At 52.3% G+C, this 12,831-nt stretch overlaps 1 protein-coding gene across 1 annotated transcript in view; it reads right to left on the bottom strand.

Moving 5' to 3' along the window:
* The window catches only part of CNGB1 (cyclic nucleotide gated channel subunit beta 1), a 28,687-nt gene that overhangs the window by 6,986 nt on the left and 8,870 nt on the right, over positions 1–12,831 (bottom strand). Inside the window, exons 15-27 of the mRNA XM_040075641.2 lie at positions 11,398–11,558; positions 10,183–10,312; positions 9,721–9,825; positions 8,587–8,818; positions 7,149–7,281; positions 4,591–4,686; positions 4,059–4,216; positions 3,718–3,897; positions 2,846–3,054; positions 1,994–2,044; positions 1,789–1,875; positions 1,369–1,433; positions 822–944 (exon numbers count right to left, since the gene is read on the bottom strand). Of these exons, the coding sequence (XP_039931575.1) occupies positions 822–944; positions 1,369–1,433; positions 1,789–1,875; positions 1,994–2,044; positions 2,846–3,054; positions 3,718–3,897; positions 4,059–4,216; positions 4,591–4,686; positions 7,149–7,281; positions 8,587–8,818; positions 9,721–9,825; positions 10,183–10,312; positions 11,398–11,558 (1,730 nt within the window). The remainder of the gene's footprint in view (positions 1–821; positions 945–1,368; positions 1,434–1,788; positions 1,876–1,993; positions 2,045–2,845; positions 3,055–3,717; positions 3,898–4,058; positions 4,217–4,590; positions 4,687–7,148; positions 7,282–8,586; positions 8,819–9,720; positions 9,826–10,182; positions 10,313–11,397; positions 11,559–12,831) is intronic.

Raw genomic sequence — 12,831 nt, 5'->3', positions numbered from 1 at the left:
GAGGTGCTACAAGAATAGGAGAACCAAGGGTCCCTCCAGGAACCTCCACTTGGGGGGCTCAGCTGCTCTGGTTTGCTGCTCCTCACAGCTCTGTTATAAACCAGCAATGTATGTTCAGCGACATTTACACTTTTAGAAATCATCAGGGGAAAAGAAGAGTCTGTGAGCAAATTGCTGGCATGGGAGAAGCCAAGTGAATTCCTGATTCTCTGGTCTTGGGCATGCCCTTGGGTGTTTTGTTTCCACCTGAAGATGGACACCGGTTTATATATCATACAAAATAACTCTCTAGCAGCAATATTAACACAGGTGAGGGCATTCAGTTTGTGAGCCAAGCCTGCAGCATCAATCACCGACAGCACAGGGGATGATTTACACAGGTATTGTCATGGTGAGGGGAAGGGCTGGCCACAGTCCCCATCTCACACCCTGGCTGGTCTGAGGGCCTGACACAGGGCACAAGGACACAGGTGTCAATCCTCCATCCCAACCTGGCAACAGTCAACACAAGCAGAAACAGGATTCATACTTCAATCCTGGCTGGCCAGGGAGCATTCCTTTGCTTCCCAGCACCAGGATCCCACTTTTTCAGTGGGATCTGCCACTGCTTTCCACCTCTGCCCAGCTGCAGCACTGTGTGATACTGCACATCCCATCCCTCCCTTCCTTGTCACTCTCTCTGGCTCCACATCGTCTCCTGGCACTCCCAGCCCTTTGCTTCAGGGTTTTTTATGAATTCAGCTGCATCCCAAGACCTCCCTTATTGCTCCAGCTCATCGCAGCAGGCTGTGCTACGTGAGACCCCCAGCCCTGGCTTGTACCTGTTTCCTTCCCCATCGTAGACCCAGGTGGTGGAGCCCAGCCCCTCGTAGGCTGAGGCCCAGTAGTAGAGGCAGGAGTTCACGTGCAGGCTGTACAGCAAGTAGGCAGTGGTCCGGATCACTCTGCAGAGAAACCCAGGAGAGAGCAGGGAGGGAGATGATGTCTGCTGGAGAACGACGTCAGGTCCCTCCCTGGTATCAGTAGGAGCCTTGAAGTGGTGACCATAGAGATCCTGCCAGTGCAGGAATCACAGAGCATCCCAACCCTGCTGCTGCCTCCTGCAGCCCCAGAAGTGCCATAAAAAGCAGTTTATCTGCTGATGGCTCTCCTTCAGTGCCAGCACCCCTGTCCCTGTGCCTTGGAGAGAGGTGATTGTACCCGTGCAGGCTTTGGGACCCCGATGTCCAACCACATCAGCCAAAGTCCATGTCACAGCACAGCAGGGAAATAAATCAGGGGCCCAGAACAAGTGTAGAATGAAGTGAACCTTCCTCCCCAGTGGCACACAGCAATTCCATGTCCCTCCTTTCCCCTGGTGCCCCTCACCTGTAGATGTATGCCTTGGTCAGGATGGCCTCCAGGCGGTTGTTGAACTCGAAGAAGGCCATGTACTGGGAGGAGAAGGAGAGCTGCATGTGCCAGGTTCCCTGGTGGGAGAGCCACCTCCCCATAAAACCCCTCTGCCCCCCATTTCCCTCCTGCAGCCCCTCTGCAGCATGGAGTGCCACAGACAGGTTTGTCTCCATCTGTAAGCGCCCTTCTAGTCAAATGTGAGTGGTTTAGGATTGAGATGAAGTGTTTGACCAACAGCCCTGAAAAGCCTTTGGGACAAATCCTCCCTCCATTTTATAATCCTCCTGTCATCATCAATGAATCTGACAATCCATAGCTCACCCCAGGCAGCACAGGTCTCCTCCCTGCCCACTGCAGCTGCTGTTCTGCTGGATTTTGTCAGCCCTGACTCACCTTCAGACAGCGAGGGAAGCGCAGGAGAGGGTTGACACCCACTTTGAAGTAGAAGAAATCCAGGGGCAGGAGGCACAGCACATCCATCTGAAATCCACACAGGGAGAAACCTTTGTGAGGACCTGCAGGAGCACTGGTGTGGGGCTGGGCTGCAACCCACGGGGCAGATTGAAGATTCAGATGAATAAAGAGAATTTTGACAAACCTTGAAGCGTTGTGATCGCAGGTAGTTCTCTTTCATGGCCTTTTTGTCAGTCTGATGGGGAACAGGAAGGAGAGAGAGAGGGAGGAATATTGATTATTGCTTAGAGAAAGGACCAACAGGGTCATGCCTGGCTTTCCACCTCTGCTCCACTACAGGGAAGCTGCTCCTTTTGTGCCTGGAAAGGGGAGAAGAGCAAGCAGAGAAGTCTTGGGACATCCAACATCATGTGTTGATTTTGCAAGCCAGGAAAAGCACATCCCAGTGCCAGCACCACAAAAATCAGCATTTGCAGGGGGAACTGCCTGTCTGAGCATCTGCATGGCCAGGGGAAGGCTGTACCCTCAAGGTATGATTTTTCACAGTTAGTTTAATTGAATATGGAAATGAAATCAAGGGCTTCCCTTATCTCAGGCATGTGATCTGTGTGTTCAAATTGCAACTGCTAATGCATCCTGCCTGGCGTGCTCCAGAAAATTAACCCCAGAGTTTGTTACACCCACGCCCAAGGTTGGCACCACACGGCTGTGCCAGTCAATGAGCACCTCACCACGGGCAGCAGCACCCCACGGAGCAGCACCCTGCAGGCGTCCCTACCCTACCCAGGAACAGCAACCACAGACCGCACACTTTCTGGATAGGATGGAATTGATTGTACAGGGGAAAAACGGTGTGTTTGGCAGACAGAAAGACTGCCAGCTTATCCACTCCGTGTCAGGAGAGATGCTCATGGTCCCTGAGAGTGGACAGAGACCATCAGGGACCATCAGTTCAGAGACCAGCAGCACCCACATCCCTCAGGGTGATGGGGATGGGAGGTGCCCCAGAGGTGGGATGCAGTGCCCTGCCACTCACGATGATGTCTCCACCCTGCACGAACTGCAGCCGGGTCTGAAAGATGAGGATGTCCAGCAGATAAATGAGGTCACAGAGGTAGTCCACCAGCAGCCAGTAGTGGATGTTTGCTGGAGTCTGGTAGGGGAAAGCCCAGCGGACGGGGATCAACCAGCAGTTCCAGTTCCAGGCCATGACAACGAAGAACAGCCACAGCACGTACATCAGATCTGCACACAGGGAACAGCACCACGGTCAGCTGGGCAGACATCCCTCCTCTGTGTGAATCCGCTGCACAGAGGGGTTCCCATCCCCTGACCTGCCCTCGGCACAACAGGAAAACCTGCAGGCAGTCTCTTGGTGGCGGTGTTTAATTGCAGCTGGGCTCTAGCACAGCGTGAACACCCCTGGTCACAGAACACACCACGCTCCATCAGAAAGCTTCTTCTGACTTTGCTCGTTCAGCTATGCTTGCTTTTGCTCTGCTCCCACAACTCCCACTTCCCTGTTTTGCTTTTTCCCCTCCAGCCATGCTGAACTGGTGGCTGGCTGCCTGAGCCCAGAGGCTTCCAAAGGACTGAGGGATATGACAGGCTAAGGAAAGAGCTGGCCTTCTCTGGGGCGGCCACAAGGCAGTGGAATCTTCTTTTGTGATTTTAATTTTTTCGGGGAGTATCCACGCCGCAGGGAAAGCAGAATGCCCAGTCCTGCTCCTGACACCCACAGCTGGAAGTATTTAGGAAAGCCTGTGCCTTGCAGAGGGATTGAAAATTCTGTGCTTTAGTGAAAACTAAGTGGCTTCTTGCTTAGTTCTCCTCGGGTCCTCACCCTCTCTCCCCCAGTCCCTCCAACTTGCCCCCAGCCCAGGCACGAGGCCGTGCTCCATCACTCACTGGTGAGGGGGTCGATGCTGCTGGGGAACTGGTAGCTTTTCAGGCGGTCCAGCCAGGGCCGGTACTTGAACGTGCAGCACAGCATCTCACAGTAGTGCTCGTCCCCCGAAGGTTTGTCCCCCTCCAGCTCCCCTCCTGGGGCAGGCAGCGGTGCTGCTGCAGGTGCTGGCTTGGTGGGAGCTGGGAGAGACCACACAGTTATTTCAAAGGGCAGAAAAATCTTCTTAGTGCAGGGTTTTTTTTAAAGGTGTTTAAACTGTTAAGAGAACAGCTGCCTCCCAGAAAACACAGCATGTGTGGGGACCCACCAGGGAAACACTCCCGGCCCCAGCTGAACTCACATGTCACAGGGCTCTCGTCGTCCGAGGTGACATCGGGGTCAATCAGCTTCTCCTTCACCTTCTCAGTCCTCTCTTTGAAGAGCCTGACCAGCTCCTGGAGCCGGGTGTTGATGACGGCGCTGCTCAGGCTGGTGGCCGAGCCCACGCGCTCGGGCAGGCTGTGGGGAGACCAGCGAGCATTTCATGAGGGCAGGAAAGCCCCAGGGCAGGTTCACAGCATCATACAAACCTGGAATTGTTTGGGTTAGAAGGGACCTTAAAGCTTCTCTCATTCCAACCTCTCGCCCACTAGACCAAGCCCCATCCAACCTGGCCTTGAACCATGACCCAGTCATGACCCATTCTTTAACCTACAGCACCTGAACTAGGATTTACCTGTGTTTATTTGGGTATTGCGTAGGGGGAAGAACACAAAGTGGCATGGCTCCCTCTCCCTTTGGTATCCCAGCACTTCTGGGATGTTTGCTGTTTCCACCCAAGCCCCAGGATGTGGAGCCCTGGCTGATCTGGAGTCCCTGGGCCCATCACACACCTTTCCCTCTGCTCCTCGTCCCAGCCCAGCTCTCGGCTGGGGGATTGGCTCTCCAGCCCCTTGTCCAGAGCATCCTGTAGGAGCAGTTGCTTTCTCCTGCAGACACAAACACAGCAACCAAGGATCAGCTTGGCTCCTCTCCCTCCTCCTCCTCCCAGGTGTGATCTGTTTTCCATTCCCCCTTCTCCTACTAGGGTCAGCTTCCCCTAATTTTTGACATTTCCTGGAGCAGATGGGAGTGAACCCCCCTGCTCCTTTCCTGCTAAAGCCGTGTTTCTCCCCGAGCACCAACAAGCCCTTGGCTCCATGGACATACAGCCACCTGTCCCTTTTTGCAACTCAGTTTGGGTACCTGGCAAGGTGCACGGAGGGCAGGCATCACCCTGTGCCTGCCCCCAATGCCACAGCTTCACATCACTGCTCTTCAAGAGGCAGCAAGGAAAGCGCAATGCCAGCGATACCTACAGGTTGTGTCCTAGCACAGCTGGGGGCTCCCTGTGGCACAGACGGGTTTCTCAGACGACTTCATCACATGTGGGCAAGAAAGATGTGAGAAGGGAAGCTGAATATGAAGAGAGCAGTCCCAGCAAAAATCTAGACTGGTTTGCAAACCTGCTGCCATGTCCAGAACTTTAGCTGTGATGAAGGAATCGTCTCCTGCCACCACAAGTGCTGATCCCACTGGCCATGGCACAAAATGTCTCAGTGCTGTGTGTGGAGCAGGGGAAAGCAGGGTGCTGAAGGAGGTCATCCTGCCATCACAAATCTCCCAAGGAATGCCAAATGCTGTGAACCCACCACCTCGCTGGCTCTCAGGTGTGTCCTGCTGGGAGGTGGAGCAGGTGAACAAGACCGATGAACTTCATTTCCCAAGTGCAGGGGTGGAGGAGAATCACAAACCCCTCTTTTAAAGCACTCTCAAATGTGGGTGGAGGGGTTCCCAAAACATCAGTTTGAAGAAATAATCATGCCAAGGTCCGTATTGTTGTCAGGACAACATCCACTGCCCCTCACCAGTCTCCAGCTGCCTTTCCCCTGCCTCTGTCCCCTCAGGGCACCACTCTGCCCCACTGGCCTGTCCTCACCCCTGAGCAAGCCCAGATGACACCACATCCGGCTGTCAGACGCACACACACCCTCCAGTGAGCAGCCAGCAGGGATGGAAGGCGCTGCCACTGCCGTAACCTTGCTGAGGTTTTGGTGTCCTTGGAATGCTGCAGGCAGAGGCCATAGGCACCAGAACACGTGGGGGGCACAGGGTCCCTGCCCACCTGGCATCAGGGTATCCTGGCATTATCTGCAGGAGGTCGTGTCCAGGCTCCAATTAGGTGCTCATTTGCAATGAGCCTTTTATGACTCTGTCTAAACCACGTTCACTCGAATCCTTCGCAGAGCCACATAGGAAATAAGACTGTGGCCAGTAGAAGGGATTGAGAGATAACTGGGTGACTGCTCAATGCAGAGTTCTGTCTTCTTCCTCTGGAAGCACCAGCAGGACATGAGCATTTTCTTTATGGTCCACAATAATTAATTTTTATTTCTTTATGTAGGAGAACAGAAGTCCCTTGCTTTTAAAAATACCCAGTGTTGTTTTGAGACCCAGCAGAAGGGTTTATGTGCTCACATGTGTAACTGCAAATATGTTTAATGCTGCCAGTATTTCCACTGCAGGTATTTTACATGAACCTTTGGGCTCTGCTGTCCCGGTTTAAATAGCTGTTCAACAGACTGGATTGCAGACATTTTTGCCATTTTATTTGCTCCTCCAGGAGCCTGTTTACTAAAAGATCCAAACTATTAAATGAGAATGACTATAGCACCTGGTTTTCAGCACTGAAAAAAATCCCATTTTAGCTTTCATTTTGAATCCTCTGCAAGAGTGAGCCTCAAAAAAACCTAGTGCCACGACAGAAAAAAATCCATCCGCTTCCTCCAGCCTAAATTTTAAAGCTCAGTTTTAATCCTCCCTCTCTCTAAGCAAAGAATCACTGAATGACCTGGGTTGGAAGGGGCCTTAAAAGACCATTTAGTCCAGCTCCCTGCCATGGGCAGGGACACCTTCCAACAGACCAGGTAGCTCCAAGCCCCATCTAACCTGGCCTTGAACACTTTGAGGGATGGGGTTTCCACCACTCCTCTGAAAGCAGGAACCCAGGGGGGACATGCTGCAAACCCTTGTAGCAAAAATACAAGAAGAACATTGTTTGGTTTTAAGACTAAAGCTCATATCCAGCCCTCTGTGCTCTGAATTTAGGAACAGAGACAACAGACAAATGGGATTTGACCATGGCCTGGGGATCAAGCCCATCTCCAGGAGGACACACAGACAGGACTGTCCCCGGCCACAAAAGCTTTAAACAAAACGTAACCATTTAATTAAAAACGCAAACAAGAGGCAGGGCTTTGGCCATCTCCTCTGCTGCGCGCCGGGGTGACGCCCGCCGCACGCACGCCACCGTCCAAATCTGCTGGGAGCGAGCATCTCCACGAGGCTGTACAAAACTCCTGTCCCGGCACGCTCGGGGGGACGCAGGGACCGCGCCTGGGCAGAGCCATACCTGGGGGATGCTGCGCCGGGCACCGCCAGCAGGTTGGGAGCGCCGGCAGCAGGCACCTCTCCATGGGTGCCATGGATCTCCAGAGCAGGGCCTGGGCTGTCCACATCCTTGATCAACACGCTGGGGTAATCACCTGCTCCGTGGGGAAGGACAATAATCGCAGGTGAGGGGGGCGCAGGGCCCCGCCTGCAGCCAGGGCTGCTCCCCAGCCCCTGCAGTGTTCGGGGAGGATTCTCCTTCTCCCTCCGTTCCCTTCTTGCCTGGTTCTGCTTTCTCCTGAGCAATTGGAGCACTTCCTTATCTTTGGTTTTTTTGCCCGGTTTTTAACACTCTAAGAACTGCCATCTGCTCCCCCTTCTGCTTGCCCAGCTTGCAGTGATTGCAGCTACTCCATCTTAGTGTTGGGCTCCCGTGGTTTGGAAAACAATGGAGATCAGGATTCCCAGCTGCAGGTGCTGTGCAGGAACCCAGGATTTCCAGGGTGTAAAGATTCTCCTGGTTCTTCTGAATGCAAACATAGGGACTGCGACAGCTCTGAACCACACAGTGATTGCTTTTTGTGCAGAATAAGGCGCTATTTAAATGAGCTTTTATGGCTTCTTTCTTCTGCAGAGGTAATAATGGCTTCCCGCCACAGGCAAGCTTAGAAGCAGGAAGGTTGGATGTTTTTAGTGAGTAAAGAAGGAAGCCAGTTGTCCAAAGGAGAAATGGCACTGGGGGCTACCTTGGCCAGACCCCACAGATGCTTGGCTGTGAAGTGTGATGCCTTTTCTTAGCTATTTAACAAAATGCAATCATTTCCTGCAGGATTTCTTCTGGGGGAGGTTTTCACACATCTGAAAGACCCCATGCACCTCCTCCTGCTTCACACTGATGTGAGGCTAGTGGATCAGGGTGTGACTTGATTAAATGCCTGAGGAAAGGCCTGTTTGGGTTGCAAAGTTAAAATCCTGTTGCATGCAAGGAAAAGCAGCAGAATTCGGCTTGCTGGTTAAAAACAAAGCAAAGCAAAGCTGCAGAAAAGGCAGAAAGCCATGAACAGCAAACCTCCACCTTCCTCTCCTCTTAGTGTGAGCAGATTGTGCAAATGCCGGAGAGAAAACTGTGTGTGGTGGTATTGCACCCTCTGCCTGCAGGTCCTTCAGGAGAGCTTTTCTGAGCAGCTCTAAACACACGGCATTTGCAAACGCTCTCTAGGCTTAGCTAAAAAGGCACATAGTGATGAGGCAGAAGCAGACAAACACGTGGACTTTGTTCCCCAGCCTCTGTGCTGCAACACGAAGCGTGCTTTTATTTATTATTATTTTTTTTTTTTTTTAAATTCTTTCCCCCCGCCCAACCAAGCAACAACAAAAAAAGCAACTACTCCAGGAATCCCCCGCGCCCCGGCGCCGCTCTAACTACGCAAGGCCGCCGTCAAAGCCAACGTCTCTAATACCTAGTGGGGATTGCTCCTCAGCGCAAAAATTGGGGTTGACAACTCCGGCCTTTGGCTCGCTGGCGACAAGGACGGGGGTGCAGGCGGTGGCTCGGTAGCTGGGGACATTGGGGAGCTGCTCTAGCGCCCCGCGGCCGGGAGGCGAGCGGGCCCTGCCAGCCAGCGGCCTGTCGCGCACCAGCCGGCCTAGCTCGACGTCCCGGGCCCGCCTGGCCATGCTGCTAGGAGCCCGCTAGGTGCTTCAAGCAAAGGACAAGGCATCTGCAGCTGCAATAAAACACAGAGGGCGTTTTGAGCCCGGTGGCGTCACGGCGGAGGTGCGCGGCTCCCCGGGCTTCGGGGCTGCCTGCTGCTGGCAGGCTGCAGCGGTGGGCGTCCTGCCACGTGCTTTCCATGGAATCGTGGGAGGTTAAGGGTTGGAAGGGGCCTTAAAGATCACGGCCCATGGGCAGGGACATCTCCCACTACTCCAGGTTGCTCAAGGTCTTGTCCAACCTGGGTTGGGACATCCGCAGCCTCCTTGGGCAGGACGTTCCAGTATGTCACCACCCTCGCTGTGAAGAATTTCTTCCTAATAATCTAACCTAAATTCCCCCTCCTTCAATTTGTACCCATTACTCCTTGTCCTGTCGCTACAGTTCCTGACAAATCAGCATTTTCTAGCATCATTGCCCCTCTGCAAGGGCTGCATGCAGAGGAGCTCTCAGGGCTGAGGGCAAGCAGCTTCCTGATGTCAGTGGAGTTCTGCCAGGATGTACCTTTGCTCAGGCTGCAATGGGAACTCATCACCTAATTTTCATTACCAACCATTCCTAAAACGTTATATTAAAATGTGCTTTATGCCACTGGTTATTTCCTAACTGGGGAAGGGTGGTACAGAAAATACTTTTTATCCCTGTGCATTCTCCAGCTGAAGGAGAAACTCTTATTTCACATCAGGGATCGCTTAATCAACAGGAATAAGCATTGTCCATTCAGAGGCAGCTCCAGACAATGCCAATATTGCCATCCTGCTGTGCCCACAGGATGTTCTACCCCAGTAAAAGCCCTGCCTGCCCCTGCAGGCCCACGCTGCAGAGAAATCAGCTGCCTGCTCCCCGACAGCAGGAAAGAGAAGCTCGGTTCTCCTCCCACCAGGCACTGCATCCCCTGCTTCACTTCACCCCAGTTTGGCATCGTACTGCTACAGGTTGTACCTTCAGCATTGGTTTCAGCAGCTTCAGCTGTCTCCTCTTCCACCTTCAAAATGGAAAAAAAAAAGACATTTTAAGGAGAAAAAGTCCATCCTTCTGTCAGTAAAAGAGCAGACTTTGAAGCTTGATTGGATGCCCCATATCCCTCCTGCCCTCCCGACTCTCAGCTTGTTGTTCAGTGCCCACTTTGTAGGGTGAAAGGAGCCCTCCCTCCATCCACAGCTGCTCCTGCTGCCCCAGCCTCAGGGATGGGGACATTTTGGTGGGAAACGCGTGCAGTGCCCAGCCCAGCCTGCTCCTCCCTGGTCACTGCATGCCCTCAGAGAAGCTCTGAGCCCCCAGCACTTGCAGGGCAGCAGGAGCTCACTGCAGACCGGAGCCCAAGCAGGGAGCGATGCTGTACCTGCACAAGAGCACCTTTGAGATCACTCATCTCAACTTCTTCCAGCTGCTCAACCCTGAGGGTCTCCTGGGCAAGGCAGGCTTCATCCACACCCTCATCAGCAGGGAGACAAGGCAGCTGCAGCAGGGGTCTGGAAGGGAGAGGAAAAAATACTGCCTGGGAGAGCAGGTGAGAGGCACATAAATAAAACAGGGCATTGCATGTGCACGAGCAAAAATCGCAGAGGCAGAAAGATCCAGGCAGAATGTTTCTCGTCGTGTGCGTAATCATTTCTCATATAATTAAAATGGGCCAAATAAAAAGCCGAAACCTAATTTCCAGGCAAGGCTTTCCCACAAGCGCTATTCAAATCCCACGTTTGCCTGTGCAAGACTCCACCAGGACACATAATTCTCATTTTTCCTTCAGCAGCAAGCACAGACCTCAGCTCCACCATTCTGCCAAAGGGGCTCTCAAGATCGATTTCATTGCTTTACTATAACTTCATAACTGAAATAAAAGCACCTCAAATGTTGCTCTGTGCATTTATCTCTTGATTTGCTCTTTCCTGGCAAGAAATGCAAAGCAGGGATTTGGGATAATGAGAAGAATTTTAAGAGAGATAAATGCATTAAAATATTTGCTTTTTTATTTTTAATGATTTCCCCCCTTAATATTTAAAATTATGCTCCCTTCAAATGTGATCACAAATCTTTCCATCCTAGACTGGAAAACCTGTTGGTCTCTCTCTCTCTTTTTCTCCAGTAAACAAACACATTGAAGGACAGAGTAGCATCTCATTCACCCCACAACTGAAGCTCAAGTTTCTATAGTGAAGCTCCAGGAACAGATTTTCATGAAATACAAACATATGGATTTGACACTGAGTAATCATGTGCTTCCAGCTTCTTCCTGAAAATCTAGCTACTTTAGAGGAATTAACACAGAATAATACTGTAGTACTAGGTAAAAAAAAAATCCCTAAATGTTTATCCCGTGTGAAATCAGAGCAAAGTACTAATCTGAGCAGAAAGATGTCTCCCAATACCATCTAGACCAAAGTCACCACCTTCCACAGCTGACAAGAGCTTGGCTATTTTCTACAAGAGGAAAAAACCCCATAAAATTGTACCTACTTGCACGAAGCGGCATTTGCAGACACAACACATAATCCTGTCTTTACATTCAGCTCTGCGACACTCAGAACAATCCCGAGCGCCCCGAATCAATGGATACGGTTTAAACAGCACGGAGCATCTCCCGGAGCTGCTCCGATCTGCCAGGAAGGCGCAGTCGGGGCTGCGGTTGCTACGGGCGGCGGAGACGGAGCCCGTGTCACCAGGAGACACTCGTCTGTCACCAGGGCCCGCGTCAGCAGCGAGCCCTGGGGTGAGCCGCTTTGACAGAGCATCCCTCCGCATCCCGTCCCTCCCGCATCCCGTCCCTCCCGCATCCCATCCCTCCCGCATCCCCTCCCTCCCGCATCCCGTCCCTCCCGCATCCCATCCCTCCCGCATCCCATCCCTCCCGCATCCCATCCCTCCCGCATCCCATCCCTCCCGCATTCCGTCCCTCGCGCATCCCGTCCCTCCCGCATCCCGTCCCTCCCGCATCCCGTCCCTCCCCAGCCGCCTGCCAGGCTGCGAGCTCGGCTCCGCCGTGGGGGTTTCAGCCTCTCCAGCTAAGGAAACAAAAGCTGCCATCACGCTCACTTCCAACAAAGCCATGAAGGCAACGGGAGTCACTCACTCTGCGCTTTCCTCCTGCTTCTCCTCTTTCTTATCTTCCTCTTTTCTCTTTTCCTCTTTCTTCTTCTCCTTCTCTTTTTTCCTCTTTTCTTCCTTCTTCCTCTTCTCTTCCTTCTTCCTCTTCTCCTCCTTCTTCTTCGCCTCCTCCTTCCTCTCCTCTTCCTCCTCTTTTTTCCTGCCCTCCTCCCCTTTTTTCCTGTCCTCCTCCTCCTCTTTTTTCCTCACTTCTTCCTCCTTTTTCCTGTCCTCCTCTTTCTTCCTCTCCTCTTCTTCCTCCTTTTTCCTCTCCTCCTCTTTCTTTCTCACATCTTCTTCCTCCTTTTTCCTGTCCTCCTCCTCTTTCTTTCTCACCTCTTCTTCCTCCTTTTTCCTGTCCTCCTCCTCTTTCTTTCTCACCTCTTCTTCCTCCTTTTTCCTGTCCTCCTCCTCTTTCTTCCTCACCTCTTCTTCCTCCTTTTTCCTCTCCTCCTCTTTCTTCCTCTCCTCTTCTTCCTCCTTTTTCCTGTCCTCCTCTTTCTTCCTCACCTGCTTCTTCCTCCTTTTTCCTGTCCTCCTCCTCCTCTTTCTTCCTCCACCTCTTCTTCCTCCTTTTTCCTGTCCTCCTCCTCTTTCTTTCTCACCCTCTTCTTCTTCCTCCTTTTTCCTATCCTCCTCCTCTTTCTTTTCCTCACCTCTTCTTCCATCCTTGTTCTCTTCCCCTCCTCCGTCTTCTCTTCGCTCACCTCTTCTTCCTCCTTTTTCCTTTCCTATCCTCCTCGCTTTCTTCCTCACCTCAGTCTTGACCTGCCTTTTTTCCTTTCCTCCTCCTCTTTCTTCCTCACACGTCTTCTATTCTCTCTTGCATCCCTTGTCCTTCCGGGTCCTCCTCTTCTATTCCTCACATCGTTCTTCTCCTCTCTTGTTTCCTGTCTCTCCTCCTCTT

This window comes from Hirundo rustica, chromosome 11 (assembly GCF_015227805.2).
Source record: "Hirundo rustica isolate bHirRus1 chromosome 11, bHirRus1.pri.v3, whole genome shotgun sequence".
In the NCBI taxonomy this organism is placed as follows: Eukaryota; Metazoa; Chordata; class Aves; order Passeriformes; family Hirundinidae; genus Hirundo; species Hirundo rustica.
The sequence above is the reverse complement of the archived record's forward strand: the minus strand, read 5'-3'. Positions and strand labels throughout refer to the sequence as shown.